This window comes from Anabas testudineus, chromosome 9, assembly GCF_900324465.2.
Source record: "Anabas testudineus chromosome 9, fAnaTes1.2, whole genome shotgun sequence".
NCBI lineage: Eukaryota > Metazoa > Chordata > Actinopteri > Anabantiformes > Anabantidae > Anabas > Anabas testudineus.
The window spans coordinates 2,323,344-2,350,205 of record NC_046618.1 but is presented as its reverse complement, the minus strand read 5'-3'; the positions used below and the strand labels follow the sequence as shown (position 1 = coordinate 2,350,205).

Below are 26,862 nucleotides of genomic sequence, written 5' to 3'. Positions count from 1 at the left end.
GAATTAATGGGTCCTATTAATGCTGTGCAAAGAAAACACATAATTAAGAATGTTTTCTAATAAGATGTATAAAATAATATAAACATTTTGAAAATGGTCATTTTTTCATGTACAAGTACTTTTAAGCTGTACTAAAGTAGGTGACAGAAATTATTAAATTATCAGGGTATTTTTATGATTTAGGATTTTTTGCTGATGGATCTAAATACATGTTACACCACTGCAGCTATATCCCATGTTCTGTCATTTAATTCTGCTTCTGATTTGCCTTCTCTTCACTGTGTGTAATTATGATAAACAATTAAGAAACGTTTGTCCAATACTTTTATTTAGTTGCAATAAAACATCACACACACACACACACACACACACACTGAGGAACGCAGCTCCTTCAGCAAAAACGACAACAACAGTGAAAAATAAAAGTGACAGTACAATATATCGTGAAAGAGTTAGGCACAATTGAGCACATAAAATATAATAAATAGACTCACCGACAGATATGTGTTTTCTCATTGACACAGTGAAACTCCATCCAGAGCTTCATGATGTAACAATATGCATGACTTTTATTTTGAAGGATTACAGTCAAAAGGCTACACATACCTCCACCAGCTGGTGGTCATGTAGAAATGAATCACAAACACTAGACTCTACATGTATATAGGCACACTGTGTGAGCATAACTAGTATCATAAAACAGGCACAATAAGCCACACGTCTTTTTTTTTTTTTAAAGACACCTCTCAAAATATGTTGCTGGCTAATAAGATAAGATGCTGCATTTCATTTACTGCACTCGTGGACCCCAGTCCGTCAGGCACAAGGAATACAGTGAGCCTGTTTTTAATCTATTCTTTGGTTGATGATTCAGTCTGAGCTAACATTAGGTCCCGGCTGTGTGGAACTGTTATAGCAGTCTTCTCACTGGAGATAATTTGCTGCATTTTGTATTTTTATTTTCTATGTTAATGGTATCATCCTCTACTAATTTAAGGTGTAAAGTAAAAACAAAACAGAGAAGGAGCAAATGATCAGCTAATTAGCAGCATGTTTTGAACAGACATCAATCAGCCACATTACCACCACCTGGCTGTCAGTATGGGAAAAAAGTAACCCAGGCGATCAATAGGTGAATAATTGAAAATAATACTGTTAACTGAAAAAAAAAAACAAGTAGTTCCAGCTACCTGTGTAAGGATTTGCTGCTATTTGTTTACATACCAGTAAACTGAGTATTTACTGTTTTGCACTGTTGATATCGTCACCTCCAGCTTTTAGGATTTTAGATTTTTTTTAAATGTATAATTGGCAGATTTAGTGAAAACGGAATTTGCTGCCAGCTGCAGCCATAGTTATTAATCAATAGTATCCACTGGTAACTGTTCCACCAGCAGGTTGTCTGTACTTTTACCTGAGGATCAACTTAAACCAGCAGTTCAACAAGCTCTTTAATGTCATGAGCCTTAAAAACAGACAGATTGCTAATTCAAACAGCAACTGTATTTTCTCTGACTGTTTTGTTTCAATACATTCCTGAGGCCTCAGTAAGTAAAAAGACCCGATAGTTTAACCTAAGAAAAAACATTTCTGACAGTTTGACAGCATATATTTGACTTTCCACAATAGGAAAGGTGCAGGTGTTACTAGTAACTACTCGTTACCAGTACAGTTCTGAGGTGAGCCAGCAGGCCCAGCACCAGCACCCTGAAACAGTGACGGGTCTAGAAAGGTTTACATGGTGATTTGCTTCAGTGATTTCAACAGGTTATGGACGTTTCTGGAAAATTTGGTTTTTATCTTGACAATCAACAACTAATTGCAGCTTTAAGAACTGAACAATTTGGACGGGTCTGGCTGGGAGTCTGGGGAGAGCAGTCGGGGGGCAAACCCTATAACCCCAGGGGACAGTTGCAACTAAAATCAACCATCAGCTGGGTTTTTCCTCTTTTAGGATTAATCTATTATCAAAAGCATTGGGCTACATTTCTCTTATTAATTAACTATTTGTTCGTTCCCCTGATATGAAATCAGTCTAGTCAGTCCAGGTCCCCCTCTCCACACATGCCCCCACTCTCTATGGCTTCTCTTCCTTTACATCAACCTACTTCTGTCTAACCTGGTTTCAAGCTTTCATGTTACTCTAAAGCACTTTGTGAGCAGCTTCTTTGGCCTTTGGAGAAATCCTGCCAGACCTGCAGCAGCTTTGATGGCTTAACCCCATTGACAATGAGAAGTCTGGAAAAGGTGCACCTGTTGTACTCCAGCTTTCCCACTTCAAACAGGTTCCTGAAGGGCAGCAGGGTGAGGGAGTACACCGGCCGGACGCCCACCACTCGCAGACACAACCCCACGTACACGTCCTCCAGAGGGATCATTCGGACGTACCTGGACGCCCAGGAGATCCTGCCAGCCAGGTCCGCGGAGAAGACATACCCAGCTCCAGAAACATAAGGGGGGAAGCTGTCCTCAGGGTACGCTTCCTCTGATACATGCCATTTACTGTCCCTGTCCCTCCTCGGCTTGCCATCAGTGATCACAGAGCCCGTGATGAAGCCCCGCCGTGGGGAGCCCCTCAGTCGCCTCATGAGGTAGAACACGTTCACAAAGATGTCAGAGTCCACCTTCATGACGTAGGAGGCGTTTGGGCAGTGAGTAGCCAGCCAGTTCATCATCATCATGGTCTTGATGGTGAGGTTCTGGTAACTGTCCTGGAAGTTCATCTGGATGATGTCTGCATGTTTCCTGTTCTCTTCTTCCAGCGCCTCCTGGATGCCTGAAGCTCGTCCTTCCTCAGGGAGCCCCGCGTAAAACAAAGTCAGGGTGTCCTGTCCTGGAGCCCCCCATGTTGTCCTGATGGCCTCTCTAGCTGCAGCTTCATGAGGGGCAACCGGGACCATGAAGAGCAGGAAGGGGCTTCTGTACCTGCATGCAGCCGGCTGGTTGAGAACATACTGGTATGTTAGAGGGGATAAGATCCTGTACTCCTCCACAGAGAGCGGAAGTGGCTTTGCTGCTTGTTTACTCCGTGTGCTGACTAAGATCTGAGCGGACACGACGAAAATCGCTAAAGCGGTGAACAACTTCAGTAACCTCCAGGAAAAGCTTCTCCTCATGGTCCCGAACGACAGTCTCCTTTAAATCGCCGTCGTGATTCGGCGCATGCAGGACAGTGCGAGGTGAAATTCTGTGCATTTCGGGCGGCGGTAGCTCCCAACAGGGCGAACCAGGAAGTGGAGCCAAACATAGCGCCTGCAGCTGGACGGCCATGACGTCATAGTACAGCAACACGTACAGGACCTGATCATATTTTACTACACGTCGACACGCACATCACCTAATGACTTCATGCAACTAGCAAAGTAGAATTCACATTTATACAGGTAGAAATGTACTGTAGCCTCCCGTACTTCAGGACAGTTTTAAAGTACTTCTACTTTACTGGTCTGTTCTCATTTTATGGAACTTTTACTTTTGCTCCACTACAATTTACTGGAAAAGTTGCATACCCCATGATATTTCTTTGGTTTTACTTACATGTTACTTTGCAGATGTTGAATACAAAATATAATCATAATATAATCAACCTCTCCAGAGGTATGCAAAGTACACAAATTCACTACTCAAAATAAATAAATAAATAAATAAATAAATAAACAAAATACTCCACTACAAATAGTAGAACCCATCACAATTTCTAAAGTAACAGTACTAAAGAACAGCCTTTAGATGTTACCTGAAGTACAAAAGTAAAAATAGTCCGCTAACTAAACAGTGTATTTAAACAGTGTAGAATTTGATGCTGGTGATGACGTCAGTGTAGAAGTTCAGTCCAGACTGACAGAAAAACAGCAGCTGATTTTAACCAACCTACATAGTGACAGGAGGTTCATCCATAAAGGATACATCAGCGTTATATTCTTATTTATTCTTATTTTTATAAGAATCAACTCCTGCAAATAGTAAATATTAACTAATGCTGTTAAAATCAATGTAGTGCAGTAAAAGTACTTTTTCACTAATTTGTTATAGAGTAAAAGTAACAGTTCCACTAAGGTCCAAGTCCCACAAAATTGTACTTGAGTAGGCTACAGTACTTAAGTAAATGTTTATTAATCACTAGAAGATTTAGATTTTACCTTTGTAAGTGTGTTGAACAAATCTGGACTATACTTGTACATTCATGTTCTCAACAGCAGCAATTTCTCTTTTCTTGAAGGAGTTATGTAATTTTGCGCTTTAAGTACATTTTAATACATATACTCAGTACCTCAACTAGAGTAAAGAAGTGGTTCTACTTTAAGTAGAGTACTTTTTGAGCAAGCTTTTGCACACATAGTTGAGTAGGATTGACGCAGTAGCCTACTTATGCCTACTACCTCTGCATTACTGCAATTACAGTGGTAAATACAGTATGTGATAGAATATTGCTTGGATGTCAAAATTAAACATCAGAAAAGCTTAGTAGGATCAACAAAGTGGGACTTTGTTTGGACTCTGTTTGGCAACGCTACCTGTCACTCAAGTTAGTTTCACCAGTGTGATGTCATACTGTGGGTGTGGCTGTAAGCAAACACTTCCTCTTCATTCAGCTGCAACATTCCAGCCACTTCCTCATATTGGCCAAAAGAGTTCAATTTCCTCAACAGTACAGTTTAACAATGAAAGGCTGTGGCATCGCAATCGAACCATAGCCAGTGATCAGGAAGAGATCCTAAAGGCTGAAAGCAAGTGAATAGAATTTGGTTTTGGTATTACTAACACACTTTAAGGTACGTTGTCTTTGATAATATTTAAAATAAAATTTCGCATTGTCACATTTACATTTCTTGAGAATCATATTTTAACCGTTGTCCCACAGCACAGTGCTTAAGGTCAAGCAGGAGACTTTTATAATCATGTGTAATGCAACATCACAGCATGAAAAAACATTGTTACAGTATTATATTTTATTATTGAACGATTGAACGAGAATTCAGAGGTTGGCAGCAAACCCAATCCACTAAGAAAGACCTATAGAGGTGGCTGAAACTAATGAAAAGGTTTTTCCTTTAGCATCCACATTGAAAAATAAAACGTCTGAACTTCTTTTTAAACAAACTGTTTTATTGTAATACAGTTGACAGATAAACACCTGTTGGACACCCAGTTATGAACAAAACAATAAAAACTTAATTTACACAGGCATTCTTTAGAAGGTCAGTGGTTTAGTATCGTGCCGTAGCAGGGGACAGGGTGTAAAAACAGAAACTAGTTGTCTAGTTTTGGCCTGGCCAGACACTAATGTCATCAACACAATCATAGAGACCTTACTATATCAACTGGAATCCAATTGGAATTGGTATTCTTTTATATTTCACGCATCTTTTATGTCAATAACACATTAACATTCTTTTTTTCCACATGTATTCACATATTGCAAACAAAAAAAGCTGTAATCACTGCTTTTCATTTTATATGGTAGAATCAGTCCTGCCTGGGACTGATAAGGGAAAAAACAAATCCAAACACTTTTCTTCTTTCATAAAAACACAATACTGCGGCTGTAGTATAACGCCTTAAGGGGCTCACACAATGAATAGAAACAATGACATCCACTTGAACATGGGATGTGGCTGGTAAAATACTTTTCAATAGAATTTTTTTTTTTCCATTTCCATCTCTGTCACATCAGATATCGGCTCGTATTGAGGGAGATCAAGGAATCTGGGGAGGATAAAGTGACACCGAGACAAGTGAAGTCACACAAAGACAAACAAATGGCAAGTTCAATGGACACATCTGACATCCGAGCAGTGCCATGTGAGGAACATCCCTTTTGAAACGATTAAATCAGATGTATACATGTACAATACTGTACAAGGAATAGAATTTCTGTAATAATCCAGATGAATTATCGCTGTAGTATCAGTTTTAGCAAAGAAACCCTTGAACCTAAACAAGACCACATTAACAACACCGCTATAAACAGACTGTCCTCTCTGTAAAACCCCAAACGTGGCTTGGATGTGAAATAGGAAACTGTAAGACTAACAGTATGCAATGTATGCCCGAGCTGCGCTCACGCCTCCCTACCAATGCTGCAACATGACAAAGAACCAGAATCAGGTGAGTTGATTTTGCTCTCTTTGGTGTGTGAGTGGAATCTGTGTGGGCTTGATTTAAGTTCAGTTTGTAACATGCACATCAATTTTCAGCACTGGCAGCATTCCCACAACTTATCACAAAAAAAGGTGGGGTGGGAGGGGATAAAGTTGTGGCTCATCTGCAAGCAAACAGGAGGGACAATGGTGGTTCCGCATGGAGGCAGCAGGGCTCTGGGCAGTGGCTTTGGTTGCTGCTGGGTGGGTGGATGTGAGAGTTGAGGTGGTTTATGGGGAGTCCAGACAAAGTAGTAGCAGTATTGTTGTTGGTGGTGGTGGTGATGGTGGTGGTGAGGGAGCATTCCAAATCATTTATGATCGTTTCCTCCTTCCCTCCAGGTTTCTGAAGTTGGAAGGCCTGATCTTCATCTCGGCAAACTCGATCGAGTGCTCGTGGCCTTTCCAATGGAACCAGTTGACACCCTGAAGAAGAGGAGATACACAGATGACGATAGGAGCTTTTAGTGTTACTCTTCCTAGTCAAACCTGACACAGGGTCTGACATAGAGCCCAGGCCAAGTTCTTAGCTCAGTGGTTCTACAATGGTAGAACAACCTACCCACCTCTGCACACTTGGCAGCCTGACTCCCAATCCTCTGCACTTGCACCTCATAAAATGGAAACATCTCTTCCTACTATACTATAATAGTTTTTCTCTGATAACCCCCATTCTTAAAGTAATCTGAAAGAATCTGCATTACCATACCTTGCTGTGACTGTTATCTCCATATCGTCCCATGAGGTTGACACGGTGGCAGTTTTTATACCAGAAGGCTCCCTTATAGGACAGGGCACAGTTGGTTACAGCAATGTCATTGTCATGGTCATAGGTAGAGAATGGACGGCCATGGTGGTAGGTCATAGAGTCACCTGTAAAGACAAAGAGCAGAATTAAACTGTGGGGCAGTGTGGAAAAGGTGACTTGTTAGTGGATGAACAGCACAGCATGTCCAGGCTGTGCAAAAGAGGAGTCTTTTATTTTAGTCTGTTTGAATATTATTTGTGAAACAAATATGGCAAAAATGCAAATTTCTAATACTAAGTATTGCCCGTATCATAAAACTGTAGCAGCAACAACAATAATAATAATTAAATGAATAAAAAATGAACATTATTATTGGAATAGCTTTAAATTTCTTAAATAATAAAATAATTAGAAACAAATATTTACTTATAATCTTATTAAAGTAATACAAAATTGGTAAAGGAAATACAATCAATTTCTACAATTTATAACTTAAGTACAAAATTACAACATTAGAAATAATAATATACACTGTAGTTTAATATTTTATTTTCTCATGCTAACGCATTTTTCACTATATCCCCTCATATCTTTTACCTGCTGTTCCACTGTATCCTCCTACATGGACTTTGTAGCGGGTTCGAGGTTCAGAGACAGAGAACTTGTCGTACTGAGCATAGGCAGTTTCTCCTTTGTCTCTCAGGTCAACTCGCAGCTCATACTGACCTCCTGCTGTGATCTTATGCAGGTTGGACAGACCTAAGACAGAGAGGAGATTATATAAAGGTGGGAGATAAAGCAATGACCAACAGTTCAATCAGACTAACAGTTTTTTACAGTTAATTAGTCAAGATGCATATTAACAGCAACTGGTGACACAAAAAACACTAAATGCTATTCATTTTGTATAAATCATCTTAGTTACGAGTTGAACATAGTGGTATATTCTCATGCGTCAACACTGTGGTGTTTGCTAAAAATTACCCAGCCAGAATTCATCGTTGGTGTCGCCAAAGCCGGCTGTGTAATTCTTCCAGTTGCGGAAAAACTCCAGTTTACCACTCTGACGTCGGAGGAAAACCTGGAGAAAAACAGCAAGAGATGGCTAATTAGCTGTATGTGAAACATCTGAAAAGTACAGCCTTTACACATGAGTTTTCAGAAGTCATTTAATTTGAAATCTTTAAAATATTCTGGATATATTTTGAGTCTGCATAGAGGCACAGTCAGAGAAATGAATCACTTCTGCAATCTGCATTCTACATATTCCTTCTTAACTGATATCCTCTTACAGGCAGAATTCGGACTGTTGTTGCAGATGGTGCTGAGTCACATTCACTTATTAGTATTGGTGTGCCTCAGGGGTCTATTCCTGGACCACTACTCTTTACATTATACATAAATAACATTATACTAGATCAATTTGTATTGTCAATTTCAATGCTGATGACACATTTTTATATGTCTCAGGTTTCAACACCACTTAGGCATTAACCCATCTCCAGACTGCTTTTGATTGCTTTTAGATGGCACTTTTTATGACTTGCTAAGAATCACAGGAACACTGTCTTTTCCACATCAAATATTGGTGACAATTTATGACATATTGTGATAATAACCTTAAATGTATATCTATAAATATGGATATACACATCCAAAATTAGGCAACCACTCTCTGAGAAAAATGTCCGTTTAGCTGCAGCATGCTCCACTGTGTTTATCAGCTGGCCACCTACTCTGTCTTTGCATTCTGTTTGCTGTTGGGTGGGGTCATGTACACTCTATTTATCTAAGCTTTTGCTGAAAACAGTTGCCCGCATTGGAAAATCAATTGGAAACAAGGCAGATAGGAGCTGTGAGACTGAACTGCTCCCTAGAACTGAGGAAATTGCAAATGTGACTGATATTTCTACGAGTTACACCTCTCAAATAAATATAGTCAGTTGATCCATAATTAATAAAGAAACATTGAGTAATTTGTATGTTTTAAATTTTGTCTCTGTTAGCTAGTAACTTACGATCCATCCACCTCCATCTGTGCTCATGTCACAGTACACCTGGATGGACTGGCTTTCATCTCCCCCAAGATAGATGGTGTGGATGCCTGATGAGGTGTCACCATTTAGCAGAGCCTGGGAACAGTCCTTGGGATATCTGTACAGTACACCAGCTACACACACAAACATAAAATAATGAGATGAAAAGTACACCAGGCAGACTGTGTAACAAGGCAAATATAATGTATCTATAAATGTGTGAAAAGGAGTAAGCACACTCTAAACTTTGGGTCTTCAACATTAGATTATGACAGAGAATGTACAGTTTCAACATAATGTGAACTTGTCTAACATTAAAGTAAAGCGTAAATATGAAATGATAAGATTGCAGAATCATTTGGTGAATATGGAAAAAGATGATTCAACTAAATTTTTTCTTTGGACTAACTAAGACGTTTAAGATCTTTAGTTCCTCAGTTGAGAAGAGGTTCATGAGGAGGACAGCTTGTGTAAGCTTTTGTACTGAAACTGTTAAACTGAGAATTTAAAAGAATCTACATTTGATGACCGGGGTTCTAGGATATTTTGGACTACTGATGAAGGAAATCTGTAATGGTGTTAATTTTTTTATTCTATTTATTTATTTTTTTAGCCTTTTGGCTTATTCCAGTGGGGATCGTCACAGTGTATCATGGCCTGCACATTTAATTTGCACAGGTTTTACACTGGATGTGACTTTACACAACCCTCCCCAACTGTCACTGGGCACTGCCACCCCAGCCTCAGTATCTGGGGTCCTTGGACAGTGTGAGGGTTGAGTGTATTGTGTCTGGATATTTAAAGTAGTATTGTTATATCATAATGATATATGACATCATTTATAAAAATGAAATAGAAACATATTTTACATTATGTTCTCACACTTAATTATAAAAAATAAATGTTTGATCTTCCAAAGAAGAACCAAAAAACCAAATTCATGGTGTAAATGAATCTACTCACTGGTGGTGAAGACAGTAGTGATTACTCTGCTTCTCTTGGGCCCAGCGATGGCCTGCAGCTTCACTGAATACTCTGTGGAGGCGCTGAGCTGAGCCATGTTGTATGATACAGCAGTGGGACTAAGTACTACCTCCTAATGGAAAAACACAATATTTTATGTTGTTTATTTAATACAGTCCAGCTCAGTTAGTATTTCGTTAGTATCAGTGGGGTCCTGCTCACCCGGATGGTGCCGTCTGCAGACTCAAAGCTGAGGATGTACCCAGTGATGTCAGCACGAGGCGGCTTCCAGGTCAGCAAGGCGTTCTCTGTCTGGATGTTACTGGCAGTCAGATCCTGAGGGGCATCCACGTCTAAACACACAAAGCTCTTTTAAGATCATGCGATACTGTACAGCTTTTTTCCATTTTTAGTTACTTTAAGCTCTTTCATCCTATGTTTGTGTGTCTGTCATTTATGTTTTTATCTGTGCAGTTAGGCCCAGACGTATCTGAACTGTATGTTCAAAGGACTTCACAGCAGTAATTAATCCTAATTATGTTTAAGAAACTGTTTATCTACAGCGTAGGGCTGTATCATTGGCTTTCAGGAAGCTTACCTGTAGTAAACTCAGTTGTGGTGGCTGCACTCTTGGCCAAATCCCTCACAGCATACACCTTCACAGTGTAGTGTGTTGCAGGGATCAGAGAACTCATCTCAAACTCCACCACATTTCCTGACACACGCTCCATCACTGGAGCCACTGGAATCACACAGACAGCCCAGATTTAGGTTAATGGGTTTTTAAGTTAAGTTCAAAACTGAATACAAAAATTCATCCACAGGGAGGCTGTGGATGAAAAGGTAGAGTGGTTTTACTAGCTGCAGTTTGACCTTGTGGTTTGACACCAATTTAAAAAGTGGCACCAACCAAACTTTTTTAATAAAGCTGCTTTCCTGTACAAGGTCATACTTCCTTCTTGAATGGTTCTGCAGTATACAGTAAATACAGCCTGTTTCTGTGCTGCATACCGGAGTCAGCACTGTAGGTGATGACGTAGCCGTCTACCGTAGCGATAGCGGGCTGCCAGAGAAGAAGAGCTTCAGTGTCTGTGATGTTGACTGCAGTCAGACCACGGGGCTTATCCAAAGCTGTAAAACACAGACACACACACACACATACATACACTCATTTGGTTGTTTTTAATGATTGATGTCATGTTAAAGGACATGTTGGCTGTTTTTTAGTCTAAGTCAACAGTCAGATGGAGTCACTGAAACAGATTTTTCGTGCTGTACTATTTCACCTTTTCATACAGAACTTTGATAGATCATTTCAAAAGACTTATTTTGGAAGATATCTACTTTATATGATAAGTTCTTGCTGATGGATCCTCATATTTGCTTTAGATATCCATTTAAATAAGTTTGAATGTATTCATGTGTTTGAATATTGGGCTTCCATATGAGCACCTGCTGTTTTAAGACAGAATATGTTCATCTATCATTTAAATGTTAACAAGCAGAAGCTTTTATCTATCCAACTATCTTACTTTACCTGTGGTGACGCTGTCTGACCCAGGCTCACTCTCTCTTTGACCCTTGACGGCAAGCACAGTGACCTCGTAGGTGACGCCAGGTGTCAGGTTGGGTAGCACGGTCTGAGACTCGGAGCCGTCCACTGTGAGTGTCTTAGCGGTACCTGGGAGTCAAACCAACACAGTGAATGTGAATGTGATGTGAATTCTCCCAAATTTTCAGAGTCTAGTGTAAGCCTGTATTTTTTGCACATCCAGTATAAAACCAGTACTGACTTATGATTATTTTTATTTTCTCTGAACATCTCAGAAGAAATACCTACAACTAGTCACTAGGGGGCAGAACTAGTCTATCCTTTAAGAGTTGCCAGGCAGATGATGGCCAATTAATCTGATTGATTCAACAGCAATAAAGAAGTGAGACTGATTTTTAAATGGTTCTAAAGACATTAAGAACTGTAATTGAAACTTGAAAACCATTGACCATAGATAAAATCATAGATCATATTTTTAGACTATTTTAGCTTTGAATTAAACACATCAAGTGGCCATATTTTCTATTTCCTGGTAGTGAAACAGGATTCTGACCTCCATGAGCAGGGACATAAGTCACTTTGTAGCTGTCCACCCGCGCTCTTGGAACCACCCAGTGAACGGTGGCAGACGTGTCAGTGACATCTGAGAAGCGGATGCCTTTGGGTGATCCCAGGTCTGCTCCAAACATTACAGACAGGACAGCAGGTAGAGACAAAAACAGACATAAAACAAGAGGTTTAGTGATAAAAAAGGACAACATGTAGAGCAAAGCATGGTGAGGAGTGGAAAGCAGAACACTTAAATTGATGAATGCACAGACTACATACTGTAGTGGATAACTCTATGTGATTATTAAGCAACAGACAAGAAAAGACACATGTTCAGTTACTGTAGCAAGGTCAGACCCACCACTGAAAGGCCCTCGTTTTAGAAGAGACCAAAAGAGAGAGTGTAAAGGAGAGCGAGGCAGACAGACAAAGGGGGCCTGGGGAGGCCTGGTCTCATGAAGGAGCACTTCCCAGCTAACAGCAAGCCACAGTATCTTGCATGACAGACCTGAAGAGATTAACTTGCCCCCGATTCATGGAAACACAAAAGTGATACATGTGCCACGCAACACAAGAGTAAAGCTTTACCCCCAGGGGAGGACAGGGGACACAGCAGTACACACCCATTCTATGGGACACAGACAATCCCCCCTCCTCACCCCTCCTTCCGGCCAGACACATGGGGCCAGGCAGTCATTTGGGAGGAGGACTGAGCAGAGACGACACAACGATGGAACAGAGTAAAAAGCTGAGTAAATGTGCTGAATGGGGGTCGGCTGATATGAGGCTACTCGGTGAATATTCAGCATTTACTTTTTAATCCAGAATACAAAATTTTAAAGGATAATACTACAGTAATCATTAAATATTAAAAGAGGTGCCATGTATCCATCATATCAGACCGAACAAGACCCATCTTAATAGAAGACTGACATCACAAAACCCTTATAGTAGTAGGTCTAATTCAGGTTCGGCACCAGTCGCCTGGAAAACAGCAGTCAGTAAGCATCCACCCAGTCCAACTGAACCCAGGGTCTGGCTGTTTGTTTAGGGTTGGGTTGTGATGACAAGCCTGCTATCTGCTAGAACCACTCTGACAGACAGGTCCAAACATAGATCACACCAACATATAGGCACACAGCATTGCCACAACCTGGACACCGTAAAAATGAACCAGTGTTATAAATGACATTTCATTGCAGGGTCAAGTGCCTTGAACAAATAACATGACGTTACCAAATTAGTAGACAAATGACAATATGTCATGTAAAAGACAAATGTTAGAGCAGGTATTAATAATGTTTCATGCTGTTACCATAAAAGACGAAACTGACAACACCGACTATGTGCTAAGCTCTGATTTCTTGCTTCCATCCTCTCCTGTACCTGTTCTCACCCTCTCCATTACAGACTTGGAGCGTCTTTCCGAAATAAGCCCAAAGATTTCGATTTTATACTCGGTGTCTTCAGTGAGATCTGTCAGCTCTGCATTTCGCTTCTCGCCCCCCAGCACCAGCTCTCTTGGTTGGCCTAGGCCCTCAGCCTGGCTGATCATTAAAACAAAAGTGTCGAAGGCGTCCTCTTCAGCCGTCCAAGTCAGCCTAAAGCTGCTGGGGGTGACATCGGAGACTAGGAGACTCTGCACCTCCACTTCAGCCTCTGAGTGACAGGGGAAAGTCAGTTTTTCTTCTCTGTGAAAGTTAAAAGTGCTTTGACATTTGAGGAACATGACCAGCATTGCTTATGTGAAGCCTCAGAGTAAGTCAACAAAGAAAGAGCTTGGTCTTGCAGAATGAAAAGAGAGGAGGTGAGGTTTACCACAAAGAAGAAAGAAGAGGTTATTTTAGGATTAACTAAGAGACCTAATTGAATACTGTGGTTAGTAAACTAAAAACCTGATCAAATCAAGATTGTTAATTTGACCACAGACCCAGAGCTGCCACTTTTTCAAAATGTTCAACTACTGTTGGAATTGTTTGGAAGCCTTAAAAGCCAAATGGAAAATCAAATCAAACTTGCAATCAATTTTTTTTCTCTCCTGTTCATGACATCATTTTTCTTTTTACTTTCTTTAACATGTGAAGTACAGTACATGCGTTGAAAAATATTTGCCTAAACAAAAACACACAAAAAAAAAGTCTAATACTCATTTCAGCCACAAGAGTGCAGCACTACAACATGTTCTACATATGGAGAACAGGCCTGGCTACCTGGTCTCTGAGCACTAAACGCCATCCTGTTTTCGTTCAGGTGAGTCACCTGCCGGAAGCACTAGCTATGCTGATTTTAGTTGCTAGCCCGCTGGCTAGTGAGTGAGAAACATATTGTTCATAGCTAACCAAAAGCAACAATTAAAGCTACTGTGTAACTAAAATGTTTACTGCTGTGTTTGCATCATTTTGTAGTAAAGGTGGACGATATAGCCTCAAACTTTATATCATGGTATTTCAAGCAAATTTGCGATGATGATTTTTGTGAAGCTATAATCAAGAACGTTTAATCGGCGAATGCCGCTTTCAGGTAACAGCATTTACAAAATGTGTGCAAACAAGGTGAAGGGCATTTTACATTCTTCTTTTCCAGTGAAATATACAGGAACTGAATGTAACCAGGTTACTCAGAGAAAGCAGCTTTCTCGAGTAGTTGGGGAACAGCATTTAAATGCACTTAAGAAACCTGGTTATTAGAAATTTGCATATACATGTAATCTGATTTCCACCTTTGACTTATTTTAGCAGCAGGAGTCATAGATTTTAACTGTACAGTGACAGTGCTAGACTTTAGGTGGATTTTTGATTTTCATTCAGCCGTCTGCAGCCTGTTGTTATGCACATGCACTCTCTTGGAGAAATTTACCTGGGGACAACATCCATAATATTGAAATACCTCCCTTTTATGACTTCTTAGCCACATCACTATCACTGATAGAGCAAATTACACTTTTGTAAATGTAACGATAGCTATACACCACAGAATAAGCACTTTAGATACACATTACATTTATAGTATGATGCCTTTTATGCTTTCACATCTAACTTGTTTACATAATTTAAAATGAATGCTGGAGGTTTCTGACTTCCCAGCTGACTTCAGGGCAAAACCTTTTTTCCTACAGGAGAGTGTGTTTAAGAAGATGGATTCATAGATCTTTCTATTTTAAATGCTGGTTTGTCAAGACAAAGTTTAGGTTAGACTACATGAATTGCATGAATATAATATGTTCAAGCTTGGTACCTTGAAAAAGTGAGAGCCCTAACCCAAATGTCAGAGTTCAAAGTAAAGAGGCTCTGTGAAACAACAGCTGCTACTTTCAGTATAGTGTTCAAATTCAGTACAGTGCAGACATCTATGTGCATACCATTGGAAGTACATGCATGTGCTGCAGAAGAGGCTAGTAGTTAAGCAGTCATTAGCCACAGCTAATAATGGCAGTTATAGGAAGAGCGGCTGAGAGACAGCAGGAGTCTACAGCTGTTGGAGAAAAAGTAGTGTTTCTCCAGAGGATGTGTCCGCTGCTACTAATTAGCAGGAGAAACTTCCGGTCGCGGCACAGATGGAGACACAGACTGGACAGAAGCAGATATAAGTGGGCTCAGGAAAGCCTCAATAAACCCCAGTTCCACTGCTCATTAAAACACTACACCAAATGTGAGGGTCTCAGGGGTACTTGAACCAGCCTTAAACCCCCTTTTTTATTGTGAGGGAAAGCGCATGAGGTATTTGTTGTGAGAAGAAGCAGTGGAAATGGGAAGCAGAGCGCACAAATCCCAGGGAGTTGTCACTCTTCATTAGCTGCCAGGCGGCTTTAGCTGGTCAGTGGAGGAGAGGGAGGGCCACATCCATCAGCTAACATGTGCTAGCTTGCTCCTGATTACACCCTCCCACCACCACTTCTACCCCATACCCCCCACACCGCCCCCACCCAGGACCTGAGGGAACACAATCCCCGCTCACAAAGGGGAGCCTGTTATTGGAAGAGGTACACATCGGCGCCAGCTAACCTGCTGAAAAGGGGGTCTGCGAGCAGAACCCCAGAGCGGGTTCCAGTCTCGCCTGATAACTTTACAAGAGCAGCTTGTGCTGATATGAATTACAACTGAATCAAGCTTGTTCTGGACCCCATCCACGTCTTTTTGTGGTTCCATCAGTCATCCGTTGCATAAAACTTGCTCCCCTTTAACCAGAGTTTCCTCACTCCCCTTTCAGCAACGAACTTTATTTCCACTATAACACTGTCACCCAGCAGACCGGCGACGTCTACCGTGCATAACGTAATCATATTAGTCAGCACTTGCATTCACAATTTGGAATGTTTTATGGAATTAGTAATGCTAATGAAAAATGTTAAGATGGCTATCCATTAGCATGCAGACAATAGCCCGTGCTGAGCGCATGCCATATTCTGCATGGCCCCAGAAGCCCCTGGCACCCAGAGCCCAGGGGCAATGGCAGCATGTGAATGAAGAGTAGTCCAGACTTGGGGGAAGTGGGGACGCATACAGAAGAGAGGCCTCACACAAAGTGACAAAAGCGCCTCAGGGTTTTCTTTTTCCTCTGTCAGTCCTCCCATCTTTCTTCCACATGACTGAGTCTCATCAGTGAAATGCTGAATGATAATGCTGGAATAGATACTGATATAAAAACTAAATTGTTAACTAACCTGACGCTGGTTATTTTTGACCCTCTAGTCTGAGCAAATGGCTTTATAAAGTCCCCCAAACAGGTACTTGTTGTAGTTATGCTTTATTTGTAAAGGGGCTTAGGTGCCGTTACAAGATATTATTAGCAGATTTTGGTTTTGCTGCTGGTTTGCGTTTTACAGCCCACTTGTTAGACACATACTATAGTTCACAACATGGTAATCTCCCATAATGACTGTGATTTGTGTGCGGGGTGTGTAAAGCAGCGCACCTGTTGTGCCTCACTTAAACAGCACTCTGACCTTTTTTTATGTCTTTCTGCCTGTTCACGTAACAGACCAGGTGTCGGACGGATGGATAAATAAAGGCGGATCAAGCTGCGTACCCCTGCAGCTGGAGTAGTATACGGTAACGTGAAAAAGTATGTGAACCTTTTGGAATTTCATGGTTTTCTGCATTAATTTATCATAACGTGTGATCTGATCTCCGTCCAAGTCAAGAGTATTAACAAATATGATGCTCTTGACTTAGATAAAGATCAGATCAAATTTTATCACATCGTGGTCTTACTGATTGTATAAAACACATGCCAGGAATACAGTGTTACCAAAGTCATCTATACCTCTGCTGAAGCCAGATTTCTTCCAAACATGAAAAAAATCAATAGTACTATTCTACATCTGACTGTGCGAAAACCAACACTAACCAAGTGTTTCTGTAACACCTATCAGAGTTACTTTAACACTTAACAGCCAACCAGGAGCTCCATGAGTAGACAAACCCCATTTGACAACTGTTAAGTGACCAACATGAAGAAGTCCATGTGGATACAGGTTAATTCACTGTGTGAGCAGCAGAAGAAGAAGGAAGCGATAAAAAAGGAAAGAGCGAGGCCCCAGCATTGACAGCACCTGACACAGACAATACCTGTGATGGTCTCTGCAAAGACAGGGTCTAAAAGGACCCCCCTGTACACCCCGTACAGACTGGCCCTGTACCAGGTGGTGGGGGAGAGGCCAGAGATGAAGAGACCGCGAGCATCGCCGGGCACTGTGTGGTTTTGCCACTCAGCGCCCGTCTCTGCGTCAGTAACCTCGATGAGAAAGGCCTCAAACGCCCCGTCCTCAGCAGACCAGGACAGTAGGAAGCTGTCCCATGACACATCGCTGACAGTGATGTTGGTCACCACAGGTTTCTCCTCCTCTGGGTGATGGAAAAACATATCAGCTTGGAGTTACAGGACGGAGAAACACAAAAGGTTAGACTGATACAGGTGAAACAAAGCTGATGAGAAGTGGACCACAAATCTCCAGAATTAGGTCCATATTTTAATCCAACCATACAACACACAACACAGATACAGAACATTTTTTGCATCTATTTTAACCTCTCTTGCTGACATTGTGAAACATAAAAATACAAGACTGAGCTTCTACTTGACAGTGGATGAGTCCTCCTTGACAATATCACCTGAAAAAAAAAGGGGTCGACATTGATAATCTCTCATTTGTATTTCAAACATTTCATTTTCCTGTCAAGAAGAGAAAAGGAGAAAAGGTCTGTACTTTGTCTGGAGTGCAAATGTTGCCTTATTTCCACTACAAAAGGCCAGAGAGAACATACAGCCTCATTATCAATAGCTGCCTATAGCCATCTCTTCTATATTACCACATAAGTGGGAAGACTAAAAGATAGAAAGTAGCAGACAGACATGCTAATGCAGTTTATGTGCATTAATGGCTATGAATGAGCCATTAACGTTTAAAGGTGCAGTGTAGCCCAGCCGGTATGGCAGAAGTACACCACTCACTTCAAACCTATAGAGGCCATGCAGAGCCATGTGCAGCAGTCTGTAATTGGCATCCATTGTGTGTGCAAGCATTCATTCAGACAGCAGATTAGAAATAGATGGAGATACATAAACATCAAGGCTCCCATTATCCTCTTTTCAGTATGTGGCAGAGTGGAGAACAAATGGGATGCCAGACAACAGGAATGTGACAGGGTGGACTGGGGGGGTTACTGAAATCAGCTGATTATGGCTTACGTGAGGTTTTGTGGACCAGAAAAATATATTTACTGTATGGGTTATCTGATGAATTTCTGATCCTGTAGTATGAAGAGGTTTCAAGTCAAAATTGTGTCCACAGCTGCAAACTTTTCTCCTGCACTGCAACAAAGTTGCTCTGATTTAATTTGAGATATAAAGAAAAGGAGCAGGAAATAATATCTTTGTCTAGTCTGTAAACATACTCTAATGCTGCAGTAAGGAAAATAGGAATGAATGCATTTGTTTAGCCTTTAGCACTGCTGTTTCACAGCTGAATGCCAAATGGGAACTTTCTTTGCATGTTCTCAGTGAGTTTTGGTGACTCTACAGCCTCTTCAGGACATGTTCTCCTTTTCATTAATCTGAATTCATCCAAGCGTGTCGGCTTCATGTGCGAATGAGCACCCTGGTCACTTAATCTCACTAAATTGAACCTAGTAACGTGTCAGTTTCAGTTTCAGCATTAACAACTAGGCATGCAGAGAGTGCTGATGTGCTGAGGTAGGATGTTGTTACATGTAGACAGACATAATTTAGGTGAGTTCATTAAACAAATAGAGATAATGTGTAAAAATTCTCCTGGAACACATGTTCTTCCACCTTATTGTGGTTGAAAACTCTAGCTTCATGCATTTTATGGACCATCTCATGCAAGACCCGTTGGTGTGTGTGAATGAAGCTGTGAGCTGTGAGTTTGTGTCTGAATGACACAAACGTGTCACTTTAACACATTGGTGAAACAAGCGATATTACATATAGTATAACTGAAATGGACTTGATCGCCCTGTGATAGACTGGCAATTTGGCAAGGAATACACCACCTATTGACCAAAGAGAGCTCCTCTTGCTCTAGGACCTCCCCCCATGGATAATGGGCACATGTACAGTAAGTGTGTTGTATTAGCTTACTGATAATAATATTAAGGATTGACAGTATGGGCCAAAATAACTACAACACTGTAGCATTCATAGAATATTGATTATTAATACTGTACATTAACAAACATAGAAACATTTTCCTTATGTCTGTGTGCAACTCCATCATGTGTATTAATCTATTTATTTAAATTGTGTATACTGCCTATAAATGCTAAATGCGGAAACTAAGAGTGAAGAAAAGTGTTTCATAGCTATGTCTAGGGGAAAAGAAAACATGCATACCCTTGAATACTCTTGAATATCACAATATTGTGTTGTGTGATGCTGAATCAATTCTCAAAAACACTTTATACATTTTAAATTAATATTTACATGCAAAGGTTCAGGGCAGATAGTGGTTTATATTGTGTTTATACCCCAGACCGCTAGATGGCAGTATGGTGTATGACGTGAGTTTTTTTACTCAGAATTTATACTTACGATAGTGTGTTCTTTATAACCGTTTTCTTAAAATTAGGAAAAAATGCAGTCTTTTACAATATAATGAATCACTAGCCTTGTATAATGATATGCATCGTATTTCCAGATCCTTGCTAATACACAAGGCCTAGCAATGTCCCAGGCAGGTTATTTCTATCCCAGTCTAAGTCATTTGATATTGGTTATGTACCGATACTATTCTCGACTCGTACCGTACATGTCGTATAGTTACACCTGGATTTTGGTTTGGTATTGACTCAGCACTTGAGCAGCCCTTTTCAAACTGAATCAAACTCTTGTAATCCTTGTCATGATTGTCAGACACAAGTAGAAGCCACCCCCCACCTCCCCCTTCTTCCAAACCTCATCTCACCTCTCTAACCCCTCCTCTTTCCTTCCATCCCTATAAATCGAGTGTGATCTGTGTTTGCTCTGCACGTCTGAGGACAATAAAGGCTGCATATCGGCCCGGCTGTGGATTAGAGGTCTGCTGATTTTGGAGACAATGTTTTAACAGGAGTCGCAGCATGTGGTCTTTTATCTGACAGAGCCACAGTTCATCGTGGTCAAACTGCACAAAACCAGAGGGGAGAGGGGCTCACGCCAACAATTATCACATGAATGAACATTGTGCAGGGTACACACATGTCCAATCAAACCCCCAGCCTCCCACACACACAAAAATGCACACACCCAAAGGTTCACTCTATCTCAGTCTTTTTAGCCATTGAGTCTCTAAATCATACATGCCACACATGAGCACACAGATAAGTGGACATAAAGAGTAGATACATGCATGTGTGCTCACTCACTCCACACACACACAAACACACAAAGGTCTGAAATCTGTTCTTTTTGGCCAAAAAACTGCAACAAAAGACGGTGATTCTGAAGCTCACCAACTTCTTCCCTCAAGCCATATCAATTTATTACTGCAGCCATGCTTCTATGGGCAGCTGTTGCGTAACTGGATGTTTTACTTGTGTGTTTGGCTTGGTGGTAACCTGACCGCAGGATAAAAAATATGCCATTTGCCAATATGCATTTGTCCTTTCTTTGTGAAGTGTAAAACTGTTCTGTGCAGTCGAAATTGAAGCGCGTTTTTGGAAATCATGGACACCACACCTTCTGGGCTAAGATCAGGCCATCTGGTTTGTTATCAGCAAACAGTTCAAAAGCCAGGATATGTGGTGGTTAGGGTTAGGGCTGCATTAGTACAAGAGCAAGACAATGTCAAACCACATTCTGAATGTGTTACAACGGCATGGCTCAGTGGTAAAAGAGTCCAGGTGTGAAACTGGCCTGTCTGCAGTCCAGACCTGTCACCCATTGAAAACATTTGGCTCACCATGAAGGAAAAAACATAACAAAGCAGGCCATGAACTGTTAGGAAGCTGAAATCCTATATCAACCATGAATGGGACAGATTGGATTTTTACTAAACAAAATGAAACTAATCGGTCTTCTCAGTTTCTCAGTTGTCCATGTTCCAACAATAACATTTCTTAGTTTCAGCATTTGATGTGTCTGTATTACTGTATTGTTTTTATTCACATTTTACACTGCATCAATGATGTAGCTGAAAAAAAACATCTGCAACTGCAGAACTCTCTTGCCAGCGAGTATTTTTGTTATTCTGGATAATCCACCAAACACAGTCAACAGTTCATAGGAACTCTTTCTTTTCAGTTGCACTGTTCAAAACTGTTCAAAACCTTGTTTCCTGATTTTGAGTTATGTCAATGTAGTTTTGGCTTTCTACATATTTGTAGGAAAGTCATGAAAATAAGCTTCCCATGGTTTGGATTAACCAGCTTTTTAAAATTAGGTATGAACAGAGATTTTTGATCTCAGACAATTGTAATGGTGTCTGACATAAATCTGATCTGTATAGGAATATCAAGTAAAGTATCTGAAATGTCAGTGTTGACATGCAGGACAGAATGCAAACAGGATAGCTATAATCCTCTAGACCTCTAGACTCTGTACAAAACTCTTCTACCGACCTGTGGGTGCTGAGATTGTGGCTGGTGCACTGGTCCTGCGGCCCCTCTCAGCTGTGATGTTGATGTTGTATAGCATGCCGGGTGTCAGGCCCTTTAGAGTGTATGACTCAGAACTGCCTGGGAGCACCTCCTCAGCCCTGTGGCCATCCGCAGAAATATAGACCAGTCTGAAGGAGTCGAGTTTGGCCAATGGACGCTTCCACCCCAGCATCATAGTGGTCTCTGTCACTTCTGTAACAGTCAGGTCCTTGGGACGATCCAGAGCTAATTAGTGGGAGGTTGTAAAAGGATGTTTTAGGTTGGTCAGTTCTCGGTCAGTTTGAATGCAGTTTAAATGTGAAAAATAAATGCTATGGTTAAGGTACACTGCCAGAACACTAAATAAGACTAAATGTTTGTACATGCCTGTCTGTCAAGTCTCAAAATCTAAAGATCATGGACAAGTACAATTGGAAATTTGTGCCAAATGTAATGAAATTCACTCCAGGAGTTTCTGGGATATAGTGTTAGAATACAGAGCACAGACTATTTCAACCTGAAGTCCAAGTTGACATTTGTGTCAAATGTGTTTACAGTATTAACTATATAGAGTATACAGTAACTACAGTATGTGCACATATGAATGTGGATATGTGTGCACATTTGCACACAGTTTTATATTATATTGATGAAAGCATCTCACCGGTCACTGCGTTGGTGGTCGCAGGAAGACTCTCTCGTTCATCTTTCACCGCTGTGACACCCATTCCATACTCTGTGCCAGGCTTCAGGCCTGCATCATTAGAAAAAATAAAAACACTTTATGATACAGAAATAAAAAGCAACGTCATGTTGTGTTTGTACTAATCCACTGAGGTGTCACTAAATGAATGATGGGAAGGCTCTGTAGTCAAGTGGCCAGCTGTTTCAGCTAATGGCTCAAGTGCCCATGGCAAACACAAAAACGCTCTCATATGGCTTGAGCGCACAATAGATCGCAGCCTAATTGCATTTCATGGTGGGCCTGTGTTCATTGTGGAACATCAGTGTTGTATTTGCAATGACGGAGCTATAGAGCCGCACAAACACTGCTTGCTATGATACAGCCAGGCTCTGGTGGCCCTTTGGTTTCCACAAATAAGCTTTCTCTCTGCCTGTTGCCTCTAATTCCTTTATTAACTTGCACAGAGGTCACCACACAGACTCTTGCAGCATGAAATTACACCTAATGCCCAGGAAACTCTATCAATAAAATCACAAGCGTGAAAGCAATTACAGATAATAACTGCATGAAAGAAGTGCTGAGGTGTGTGTGGAGTGGGGGGGGGTCGTCAAGTGAATGAACACAGTGCTTTATTTCCATGGGATGGGCCTCCCAAGGACAAAGAACTGGACCAGACAAAGACACTATTAGCCTGCTTTTTGGAAGCTTGTATTTGTGTGTTTCTCATGGTGTCTAATCGTACAACGCAGCAGCGCACAGGCTAGAGACAAACAGGGGAAAAAAAACACATCCGCCTCAGAGCATGGCTTTATGATGTCAGCAACGCAGATAGATGAAGACGTGCTCGCTTTTCTTGTTTGAGCAAGATCTCACAGCGAGACAAGCCACAGCATTATTCCATTTAAAGTGTGAATGCTAAACCCTCCCTGGGTGGTTTTCTCATGAAGTGGCTCTTTTTGTGGACGGGCAAACATTTCACAAAACAAAAGCAACCCCACTCTATATATTCGAAGGCTGAATATAACAGTGACCATTTAACACGGAGCACCACAAACACATGCCCGAACAATTGGTAGAATAAACACCTGACATGAATGAACACTGTATATTCTGTTCTCACAGAGGCTGTAAAGCAAACAAAAAGAATGAAAACACTGTAGTGAGCAAGGTGAACATTGGTGAAGTCACCCTTTCTGCAAAATACCTAATTCTTTGGATACAAAAAGTTTTATTCTAATAAAAGGTTTTCAATACCACAAAATTATTCACGCAACGACTAGACCTCACACAGACAGTTAACCCGGGTGTGTTTTTGTGTGTGTGTGGCGGTACCAGTGAGCTTGGCCTGGGTGCTGTCCTTGGGTCCTCGGGTGAAGAGCAGCTCTCCATGTTCGCCTCCAGACAGCGGCCCATACTTGATGCGATAGTTGTCCACCTGAGCGTGGCTGTTCTTCCACTCAAGGGTGATGCTTTCATCTGTCAGTTCCACTGCTTGCAGGTCTCTGGGAGCATCCAGGTCTAACACACACAATACAGATGTTACTTTGCTCTAAATTAACTTTATCATTTATCCATTTAACAACATCCATTTAAAATCTATCCTCAAACTTTGAGTAGACTGATACTTGGAGATTATTTTATTCTGAAGAGAACACACAGTTCCATTTGCACACAGCAACAGGATATCCTCCCTTGTAAACACATAGCCATAGGTAAAACATGTGTGATTCAGCCACCACCAGCTGAGACATGGAGCACAGCAGGTCATTAAACTTGACTATAACACAGTTAATGCTTCTTTCCATTTGGGAACAAGACATTTTTTATATAAATACATTTACTAGGCCTGAAAACAAAGCAAATTGCTAACACTACCTGTGAGGAAAGACTCATAGACAGGAATGCTGGTCCTTTCTCCCCTTCGTGCTGTCAGAGACACTTCATACTGGATGTCAGGGGTAAGCCCTCCCATGTGGTACTGGGTGTCAGTAGAGGAAAGCTCCACCAAGTTGCGTTCAGCAGGGTTTGAGCTGGGCCCATAGGAGATACTGACCCCATCCACTGTGGCCACAGGCCGGAACCAGGTCACCAGCGCCGTGGTATCAGTCACATCACGCACATCAACCTGGCTGGGGGCATCAATCCCTGGAGGGATAAGCAGCACCAGTAAAGTTTTATAAGCTAAATCTGTGGTCAAAAACAGCTGCACCTTACAGCTGAGAAACACAAACAGCAGCAACTGGAGTCTTGCCCAAGGACTGCCAAACGGAAATGTGTTTGTCTTTGAACCAAGTGAGAAACATTGGATTTAATGACTATTCAACTTTAAATCTCTGTTGTGTTTGTTTCCAGCTGGAATTTATATTCGAGGAGAAGTTTTATCATGGTTTTCTGATCTCACTGTTCCTGTTCTACCAATCAATGGAAATGAAGCCTGATCCTGACTATAGATCATGATAGTAGGATGCACAGGTTGACTTATAGGGGTTGGCATGTTGGATGGTGTGAAGGCATAAACATAGAATATATATCTATATGTATGAACAGAATGATTTCAGCAGCATTTCAGCAGGTCTGCATTTACAGATCCCTGTGCCCATGAAGGGCACCTTTCACCAGTGCTGAAAATTGATTTGTCACATGCAAGTGACTTTGAGAAAAGTCTACACTCTTTGCAAGGCTGATAAATGAAGAATTTATGTTTGAGCTTAACACAGATTTGTCTTCTGAGGAGACAGAGAGTGTGCTGTTCTCTTGTCACAATACCGTTCTGCTGGAAGGCTGGTGGCCATGTGAGTCTGAATGCTTAACTTGACTGGTTCCTCCTACACGTGGCGGGTTAGATTCAGAGGGAGAGGAGAGAGGGGAGAGGAGCACAGGGACCCGCTTCACACAATTAGCCCCCCAGCATGAAAATCTCAAAGTATACACTGCAAGCGGGTTTAATGGAAGACATTAAGAGAGCAACATTAAGAATTCTGAGCTTCATCATCCAAGTAGTGCTGACACATGAGCACTGACATTTATTTTTGTGTTACGAGCTTTATTCCAAATACATCTATTAGGTCCTTGTTGTTACAGTAGAAACACAAAATTGCAGCTAATGAAGAAAAACTGCCAAAATACACATTTTTAAATCTCGAATTATCCAGTTCTTTCTCTACACAAATTTTATTTAACATAAGTGAAATAAACCTAAGTGAGGACTGTCTTTTCTGCTACTGACTATGCAGTGCTGACAGAATTCAAGGGTGTATCTCTCGCCTCGTCCTTAACAGGACTGGTATGCTTTCACTGGGATTTAAGCTCAAATATTTCAAGGCAAAAACAACGTTCTCCACTTCATTTTGAACCGAAGGCCGTGATTGGCACCTTTTTTCCAGGCCAGACCCAATTCTTTATATACAGTGGGCATTCTATATATGGTGATGGCTTTCATAAATTTTTGCCTGATGAAGGAAAAAATAAATACCACTTTCATATCTTTCTGCTGACTATAGAGCTGGTAACGGATGATTATTAGCCTATCTTCACACAAAGCATTGAAATACAGTTGAACAGCTAGCCTGGCTTAGTACAAATATATAAAAATCTACTGATCAGCCTCTCTAAATAACCAGGTCATATTTTCTTTTCTTTACTCCATTACAATTACAGGTTGGGCGGCAATAGCTTAGTTGCTAGAGAAGACGTCTATGAACCCCAGGGTTAGTGGTTCATGGATATTGGATATTGAGGTGTCTTTGAAGAAGACACTGAAACCCCATCATCTACCATCTGGTTGCTGTCCAACAACAATTTCCTAAAGGGGAATCTATAAAGTATGTGGCGATTATTATTATATTCTACTATTTCTTGCTTTTTTCCTTGACAAGCTGACAATGACGAGACAAGTCACATGTTCTCCTCTAATGCCCATAAAAGATAGCAAATTACAATATTTCACGAAATGTTTAACTATTCCTTTAAACGCATCAGTTATGCAACCTCTCAGTCATCAGCATGCCAGCCAAGTTTCCTCTCTATCAGCAGTGAAGACCTAAACACTATTATAGTATATAGTAGTATATACTAAGTGGTATGCAGTACCTCCCTGTAGCTTATAGGCTATTGGTG

General features: G+C 41.0%; 2 protein-coding genes across 4 annotated transcripts in view; both read right to left on the bottom strand.

Moving 5' to 3' along the window:
* Positions 1-307: 307 nt before the first annotated feature.
* On the bottom strand, positions 308-3,250 carry si:ch73-195i19.3 (beta-1,3-galactosyltransferase 2). The gene has a single exon (XM_026344255.2). It carries the CDS (start codon positions 3,114-3,116, stop codon positions 2,139-2,141), a length of 978 nt encoding a protein of 325 aa, XP_026200040.1. The 5' UTR covers positions 3,117-3,250; the 3' UTR covers positions 308-2,138.
* Positions 3,251-5,125: 1,875 nt separating this feature from the next.
* The window catches only part of tnc (tenascin C), a 40,147-nt gene continuing 18,410 nt past the window's right edge, over positions 5,126-26,862 (bottom strand). Inside the window, exons 7-23 of one of the 3 annotated variants that reach the window (XM_026342240.1) lie at positions 24,622-24,891; positions 24,079-24,264; positions 22,726-22,815; positions 22,044-22,307; positions 17,556-17,831; positions 13,375-13,647; positions 11,993-12,115; positions 11,425-11,568; positions 10,899-11,018; positions 10,486-10,629; positions 10,110-10,240; positions 9,888-10,020; positions 8,907-9,058; positions 7,873-7,969; positions 7,486-7,647; positions 6,850-7,013; positions 5,126-6,566 (exon numbers count right to left, since the gene is read on the bottom strand). In XM_026342240.1, the coding sequence (XP_026198025.1) occupies positions 6,456-6,566; positions 6,850-7,013; positions 7,486-7,647; positions 7,873-7,969; positions 8,907-9,058; positions 9,888-10,020; positions 10,110-10,240; positions 10,486-10,629; positions 10,899-11,018; positions 11,425-11,568; positions 11,993-12,115; positions 13,375-13,647; positions 17,556-17,831; positions 22,044-22,307; positions 22,726-22,815; positions 24,079-24,264; positions 24,622-24,891 (2,840 nt within the window). In that variant the 3' untranslated portion in view covers positions 5,126-6,455. The remainder of the gene's footprint in view (positions 6,567-6,849; positions 7,014-7,485; positions 7,648-7,872; positions 7,970-8,906; positions 9,059-9,887; positions 10,021-10,109; positions 10,241-10,485; positions 10,630-10,898; positions 11,019-11,424; positions 11,569-11,992; positions 12,116-13,374; positions 13,648-17,555; positions 17,832-22,043; positions 22,308-22,725; positions 22,816-24,078; positions 24,265-24,621; positions 24,892-26,862) is intronic. The other 2 variants (XM_026342238.1, XM_026342239.1) reach the window with 2 other exon arrangements.

Excerpts from the sequence above, each read along its gene's own strand:
- si:ch73-195i19.3 (XM_026344255.2), bottom strand. The coding sequence starts at position 3,116 with ATGAGGAGAAGCTTTTCCTGGAGGTTACTGAAGTTGTTCACCGCTTTA.